Source organism: Triticum dicoccoides, chromosome 7A (genome assembly GCF_002162155.2).
Source record: "Triticum dicoccoides isolate Atlit2015 ecotype Zavitan chromosome 7A, WEW_v2.0, whole genome shotgun sequence".
Taxonomy (NCBI): Eukaryota; Viridiplantae; Streptophyta; class Magnoliopsida; order Poales; family Poaceae; genus Triticum; species Triticum dicoccoides.
The window spans coordinates 685,456,169-685,464,375 of record NC_041392.1 but is presented as its reverse complement, the minus strand read 5'-3'; the positions used below and the strand labels follow the sequence as shown (position 1 = coordinate 685,464,375).

General features: G+C 42.4%; 1 protein-coding gene across 1 annotated transcript; it reads left to right on the top strand.

The window, feature by feature from the left end:
• The first annotated feature begins 2,686 nt into the window (after positions 1 to 2,686).
• LOC119332027 (thioredoxin H2-2-like) lies at positions 2,687 to 4,408 on the top strand. Its single transcript, XM_037605208.1, has 3 exons — positions 2,687 to 2,822; positions 2,928 to 3,050; positions 4,208 to 4,408. Exons 2-3 carry the CDS (start codon positions 2,928 to 2,930, stop codon positions 4,340 to 4,342), a joined length of 258 nt encoding a protein of 85 aa, XP_037461105.1. The 5' UTR covers positions 2,687 to 2,822; the 3' UTR covers positions 4,343 to 4,408.
• The last annotated feature ends 3,799 nt before the right edge of the window (positions 4,409 to 8,207 follow it).

Here is an 8,207-nt window from a genome sequence, read left to right as displayed (position 1 = left end):
ATCAAAACTTTTGACACCAAACCATTTGGTCAATTGTGCATTAAATATGACCCAGTATTTTATAAAAATTATTCGGTACAATTTTGCAATAATTATTTGGTAGGTCCTTCACAAAAAAAACCTCATTTGGTGCACTCAAAAAATGGAAAATGATTTTTTCGTCCAAAGAAAATGAAAACTTCCATAGGCAACATTGTTTGCCATTCCAATATGCACCCTTCTGCACAATATGAGATCATTTGAACAAACTATGCCATGAATGTGGCCATAAGATTGATCACTTGGCTTGAAAGTCATTGATCTCCACACGTGATAGCTCGTTTCTGAGAACACTTTTTTAAAATAATTGACGTATTACAAGTTTGTTATTTTTCCTGGGAACTTGGCCACATATAATGACACAATGCGAAGGTTTCCCAATTTTTTGATTTTTATTTGAATTTTTTATGCCCGTTTCAAAATGCGGTCAAAACGGCGGGAATGACCGTTCCTAGCTAGTGGTTGAATCTTGAAATCTTTTTGGCGTTTCTCTGATTAAATAGATACTTATGTACCTAGAAATGATTTTTGGAAAAAATAAATAGCAAACTACAAGGCAGCTATAGTTCAAATTTGACCCGTTTCCAGCTGAATCGGCGGAAATTTGTCTTTTTCACGAGAGGTGGATCAAAACTTTTTACACCCAAACATTTTGTCAATTGTGCATTAAATATGTCCTAGTATTTTAGAAAATTGATTTGGTCCAATTTTGCAACAATATTTGGCAGGTCCTTCACAAAAAAACCTCCTTTTGGGCACTCGAAAAATGGAAAATGGTTTTTTCGTCCAAAGAAAATGAAAACTTCCTTAGGCAACATTGTTTGCCATTCCAATATGCACCCTTGTGCACAATATGAGATCATTTGAACAACCAATGCCATGAATGTGGCGAGAAGATTGATCATTTGGCTTGAAAGCCATGAATCTTCACGCCTGATAGCTCATTTCTGAAAACACTTTTTTAAACGATTTTTCGTATTACAGGTTTATTGTTTTTCCTGGAAACTTGGTCACATATCATGACACAATGCGAAGGTTTTCCAATTTTTAGAATTTTTTTGAATTTTTTATGCGCGTTTCAAAATGCGGTCAAAACAGCGGGAATGACATGTTCCTAGCTAGTGGTTGAATCTTGGAAAACTTTTGATGTTTCTCTGGTTAAATAGATAGTTATGTACCTAGAAATGATTTTTGAAAAAAATAAAGAGGAAACTATGAGGCAGCTACAGTTCAAATTTGACCCACTTCCTGCTGAATCGGCAGAAATTTGTCTTTTTCACCAAAGGTGGATCAAGGATTTTGACACCGAACCATTGTGTCAATTGTGCATTAAACATGGCCTACTATTTTATAAAATTGATTTGGTCCATTTTTATAAAATTTATTTGGTTGTTCCTTTACAAAAAAACCTCATTTCGGGCACTCCAAAAATGGAAATGAATTTTCCGTGAAAAGAAAATGAAAATTCCCTTAGGCAACATTGTTTGCCATTCCAAGATGCACCCTTATGCACAATATGAGATCATTTTAACAAACTATGTCATGAATGTGGCCATAAGATTGATCATTTGGCTTGATAGACATTGATCTCCACACATGATAGCTCGTTTCTGGGAACACTTTTTTAAAATAATTGTCGTATTACAAGTTTGTTATTTTTACTGGAAGCTTGGTCATATATAATGACACAATGCGAAGGTTTTCGAATTTTTTGATTTTTTTTGAAATTTTTATGCCCGTCTCAAAATGGGGTCAAAACAGCGGGCATGACCGTTCCTACATAGTGGTTGAATCTTGGATATTTTTGCGTTTCTATAATTAAATAGATACTTATTTTTTTGCGTTTAGGGTCTTGGATTTGGAAAAAATAAAGAGCAAACTATGAGCAGCTACAGTACAAATTTATCCGCTTTCTGCTGAATCAACTTTGTCTTTTTCATGAGAGGTGCATCGAAACTTTTGACACCTAACTATTTGGTCAATTGTGCATTATATATGGCCAAGTATTTTAGAAAATTGATTTGGTACAATTTTGCAACAAATATATGGTAAGTCCTTTAAAAAAAACTTATTTTGGGCACTCCAAAAATTGAAAATTGTTTTTTCATGCAAAAGAAATAAAAACTCCCTTTGTCAATGTTGTTTGCCAATCTAAGATGTAAACTTGTGCAAAATATGACATCATTTGAACAAATATTTGATAGATCTTTCACAAAAAAACTCATTTTTAGCATTGAAAAATGAAATGAAAAATTTGTATGTAATCAATCATGACCAATTTATATGGTCAAAAAATCTCCAAATTATTTAGCGCACTCTAATTGATCCATAGAAATATCACGCGGATCATGCATCAACCACCGTCGGATGCTTCAGGATCCAACGGCAGCCCTCACCCCCTCACCCAACCTCCCAAACCCTAACCGGCTAACCCACAGCCGCACTCCTCCCTCGGCTCCTCGCCGCCGCCACCTCCTCCCCGTCCTGCAGCGGCGCCCATCGCGTCACCTGCTGGCCGCCCTCGGGGGTGGCTGCGTCCGCGGCGACGACGGCGGCCTCGTCGTCCCCGGAGGCCGCGGTCGGTTGTCTCCCCATCCGCCTCTCTTCCCACAGACGAGACAGACAAGCGCGGACAGAGCCAAGGAACCATAGGCTCCTTCCTGTCATCCTTGTGGACCCCTCCCCCGCTCCCCGGCGACGACCCCGACTCCGCCGTCGTCGCCGTCCACTCCAAGCTCGCCTGGGACAAGCACTGGGAGGAACACCGGAACGCGTCCAAGCTGGTCCGTCCCGTTCCTCCTCTTCCTTACGAGTAATCAATCCCCTGCCTGCAGCGTGCTCCTCCGGATCTGACGGACCTTGCTAATCTGCTGCGCTTGCCCCGGCAGATGGTCATCGACTTCTCCGCCTCCTGGTACGGGCCCTGCCGCTTCATCGAGCCCGCCTTCAAGGAGATGGCCTCCCGCTTCGCCGACGCCCTCTTCGTCAAGATCGACGTCGATGATCTCGCGGTACCCACCTACCCTACCTACCGCCTCCTTCCTGCTTCCTCTTGCTCCTGCTTGCTCGGATTCCGCGCTCGTCTACTAGTAACGCCACCGAATTGTTAATCTGGCCTGGGTCCTCGTGGAATCTGGAAGGGGAAAGCCTCTGGTTTAGTCTCGTCCCGTCTTGGAGAAAACAGGTAGATCACGCCTTTTGGCTCGGCGAATTAGATCCCAGTTTCGCCCAATCATCCAACAAAGAAAATATATCCCTGTTCCACCGTTTATTTGGGAGGAATCGTCACTAGTGCTTAACTCCGGTAGATTTGGATGCATTGTGTGCTTAGCCGGATGACTGATTGTATTGAATCTGTGAGCTGCTTGGGCATAGAAATCAGATGCATTGAATCGAAATTGACAGAGGTAGGACTAGATTGTGCATACGGGATCTCACTTGATGCCAATTATTGAGAATCACCTACAGAGATAAGAATTTGCACGTGGCATCTTCTAAAATAACCTGCACACTGCACCACAACTACTGTAACTTAGTGAGTATATATACAATAATATATAGGATTCATCTGCAGCAATAACAATTTCCACACAACATTCTGTAGATACAAATCTTCAAACAACATTTGCTATCGTTACTTGAGAGTAAAAGATGGCACTGTATCCTAAATTCAGTTCGTTTATCACCCCTTCTAAGTATATGCTGTTACCTACTTAGCTCTAAAATAGAATCATCCCCCGTTTCAACTATTTTATTCTAGGAACCTCCCTTATGAATCATGCACAGTGCCTGTTACTATGGCAATGGATTTTATCTATGTGAGATTAGAATTTGAGTGCCATCATTCATCTCTTGGTATCTTGTTCTCTGTGATAACTGTTCATTGTTGAGTGCTATATATATACTCTAGTTGTCATGCAGTGCTTGTTCCATATTTTGTTGATGCACCGATAGCTGTTCAGAACTGCAGTAGTGTAGTTAATTTTTTGAATGATTTGGTGTGCATGGAACACTGATTTTTCTTTAATACACTGTCCAAGTCATAATTTTTCTCAACTGGTGCATGTATATATATTTGGGTGCTAGTCAATTAGAGAATGTTTGTGATACCATGTCTGTACTATGTGCCAGTGTAGCTGTACTGATACTTTGGGTTTCATCCATGCAGCAGAGGACAAGGGCTTCATGGCCAACCAAGGCGCATGGTGCTCGCAAGCGACGAATGGAGGTTGTTCGACATAGGCACGGAGGAGGAGGAGGAGGGGCACGGACGGAGGAGGACAGAGCACCTCTCTTCTTCTAGGTTCTTCTCCATACCTTCACTTCTTGTATGTGCCTGTGTTGCAGCTCACCCGTGGTCCTGTTTGTCCTGCAGGTTAGTGAGTAGCATTAGGAGGAGGAGCTCAAGCACGACCACCAAGAGGCACCATCGCAGCAGCAGGTAGCACGTCCATCTCCACCTCCCTCTCTCTCTGCTCCCAATCCTTTTTATTAGAATATATTTAGTACATTCTGTCAACTTGTGTGTCAGTAAGAACGAAAACTAATTATCTAAGGTCCTGTTATTAGTACCTATATATGACATTGCTACTTGATTGCCTAGCGCCCCTGTTCATGGTGGGCTAAATTTGTATTTGCTCCTGCTGCTGCCTTTTGATGATCATGTGTGTGATGCATTTTGATGATCTCCTTGTACCAGATAAGTCCGTCGATGAAGCGGCAGCGTCTCCTCTAGAGGGTGATGGTGGCGGCGGGGCCGGCGCCTGTGTGCGGCTTCGACTACAATCTCCTCTCCAGTGAGTCCATCTCCTACCTCTAGCTCCATCTCTGAGCCGCTGTAATACCATGCTCTGTTTCATGCCATGGCTTATTTAGTCTCTGCTTGTTGTGCCTTGTGTATTGGAGCCTAATTAGCTTCTCTTAGGGGATAATCTACTGGTTATACCAAGATTTTACATGAAATTTTGTTCTGCTTATTCTGCTAAGGTTGTTTGCAATGGTTATACATATGTTACACAATTTTTGCTGCTGGCTAATCAGCTTTAGAGATGGTAACATGGTGCTGCACTCTCAGGATCATCTTATGACACAGAATCAATTTTTGGTGTGCTCAAATTTTTAATCTATTATATAATTAAAATAAGAGTCAAACAAGCCTTTACGTTCATCCACATATAGTAAATTATCTTGACCATCAAATTTTGATATTAACGGCGGAGATTTAATGATCTAAGCGTTACCTAAAAAAATATTGGCACGTACAAACGTTTTAACCTGTAACGTAGGCTTATTTTCTTAGGGACATAATAGGAATAGTTATAAAAGAATAGGCACGTCTCTACACCTCAAAAGAAAAAAAAAGAATAGGCACGTCTCATGTATGCTTGGGAAACCTATAGCCTGTAAAGACCTCTCTTTTTTCAAAAGAAACCCAATCAATCACGTACGTGTGACACGACATGACATGTAGAAATAGATCATGTGGGAATATATTAACGAAACTGGCAGAGTTTCCAAAAAACAGGAAACGACAAACAGCTACAAGTCACGGCTGCTTATCCCATCACGTAGCACTAAGAAAATCAATCGCGTGCTTGCCGGAAGGAAACTACGGACTATATGGTTGGATCCTTTAACAAAACGGAGTCACAACTATACTTGATTTTTTTTCCGAATAACTGTACCGTGACTAGTTTACCAATTATTGTTTGACGCGGTTTCTACAAGACAAATTGATCAAAGCCGTCAGTTCACTGTGAAGTCTGCCTATCATCTTCGTATGAGCATGAAAGGGTTGAAATCCAGATAGCCGGGATCTTCAACTACAGCGGTGCAGCACAAAGGTTGGCTGGCGCTTTGGCCACTAACTGGAGACTCATGAAGAACGGACTTGTGGCTGGTACTGAACTGCATACACGACGGATCAAGCCGGCTGTTTTTTGTATCACATGTGTTTGAGAAGAAACCAATCAACACAGGTCCTGGGCCTGCCCACATTCTGCCATGTTCTGGAAGCTGCTCTGCGAGGAGAAGGGAGCTTCGGTGGTGCTTCCGCTGCCAATGGAGGTCACCCAACATGAAATATCAACATGGATGCAGAGTTGGTTCGCTGCCGCAAGCCACACTGAGAGAGTTCATGATCCAGGGACTAATATGGGTTGTGGTTAGCAAAGAATGAGGCGAGAGATGGCAAGAAAATTGCAGATCCCTGGGCAGTGGCAGAAAGCGTTTGTGATCATGTACGGGAGTGGCTCTCGGGGCATACAAAACAAAAAACGATCAAGACGCCGAAATCGGTCAAGCATTGGAAGCAGCCTGACCAAGGATGGATTAAAGTTAATGCAGATGGTGCTGTGTCGAAAGTGCAAGACAAAGGGGGAGGTGGAGTGATCCTACGAGACCATGAAGGTGCTTATAGAGGAGGAGCTGCAACGTTCTTCCCCAGTGCTATTGACCCTCAAGTTGCTGAAGTGTTGGCTGCGAGGAGGGGGGTTAAACTAGCGACAGAGAGGAGTACAGAAAATTCATCTGGAACTAGCCAGCAAAAGCGTTGTCTCAGCATTGGGACCTTTTATAGAAGAAATCAAAGACATGCTTAGATCTACACAAGAGTACAAGGTCACCGGGGCTCGGCGTACAGTGTTCGCACACGAACAGCGAACACGAACACGTCACCGTGTACCTCCAACGCCGAGGGTAATGCACCGCAGCTCACGTCGAAAGAGACCCGGACGGAAGCGCGGTACGCAGGCAATCCGGCGGGCGCTTTTGAAGACCCGAAACCCCGCACGTCCAGGAGGGACCCGTCTGGACGTGCGGTGGCTATGGGCTGCCCTAGGTCGACCTGATCGCCCCTAGGGCCTCGAGGTTCGCCGCCCTGCAAAGAAGAACAGACGAAGAACGAGGAAGAAGAAGAACTAGGGTTAAGGAGAAAAGATAAAATATAAAAGGTGGTAGATGAATTGATCGATTGTGTGTTGTTCAATCGGTCGTCACCTCTCATCTATTTATAAGGCGGCTGTACTTTCCGTACAAGAAAAAGACTAAAAATTCCGTCCAAAACATCAAAAACCCTAACCTAACTCGGACATGAATATTTGGCAATTTCCGGATCAATCTCGGTCTCACCGATTGGTTTGCTTCGGTCCCACCGAGTGAACGTGGCCAACTCTCTGTTACTTTGTCTAATTTCTGGATCAATCTCGGTCTTACCGATTGGGTTGCTTCGGTCCTACCGAGTCAACATTACCAACTCTCTGGTAAATTTTCGGACCAACTCGGTCTCACCGATCAAATAAACTCGGTCGGTCCGAAATGACTCTGCAGCTTCTGTTTCTGACCTTGTTTTGCCTCCACAGGTTGCATACGACCTCGGATTAAGACGATATTATATCAAAATCCACCGTTTCGACGAGACGCACAACTTTCATGTTGAAACGTTTTCCATCAGAGGTCGTCTTTATTGAGTTTAATGCCATTATTTAATTTGGTGTCAACATGAGCATCGCCGAACTTGTCATAACTATTACATCCGAGCTCCTCTATATACCATCTTCATATCCATCTCGATCTTCTTAAAGAGAGCCATCTAGAGTGACCTCCCATCTTGAGTTTGAATTAGTCTTTATATAGCCTAAGCTAATTTTATGACTATGCCACTTTTGAGCGTCAACATACAGCTAATCTAGCTGCTCATGTTTTAGTTAAAGTGGGGGTTAGCAATGATTTAGAGATGGTTTGGTCTAATGTGCCACCCGGCTGCATTTTACATATTGTAACGAACGACATTCCCAACATTGTTTAAGTAATAAAGTTGCGAGTACCCCTCAAAACAAAATTGATCCAAGCGGTAGTCAACACAAATTGGAATATTTGTTATGCATCACAAATTTTGATACACATGCAATACATCCAATAAATAAGAAAAATCCTATGGACTGTTACATCCAAAAATCGCTAAATCTGGGACGACTTTTTTATGAAAAATAGTTGATATATCTTTTTTTACAATAAAATAAATCTATCATTGGCATGTACAAATTGAGTGCAACATGGCACGTCCAAAATCAGATCAGGAAATATGGGTCGAGATGTAATAGATTTTTGCATACAAGGTAGTATTATTATATTGCCATATATTGATCTACAAAAAGTATATTGCCGTATTG

Coding starts and splice junctions, on each gene's coding strand:
- LOC119332027 (XM_037605208.1), top strand. CDS start 2,928: ATGGTCATCGACTTCTCCGCCTCCTGGTACGGGCCCTGCCGCTTCATC. Junction 3,051..4,207: donor TCGACGTCGATGATCTCGCG/GTACCCACCTAC, acceptor TCATCCATGCAG/CAGAGGACAAGGGCTTCATG.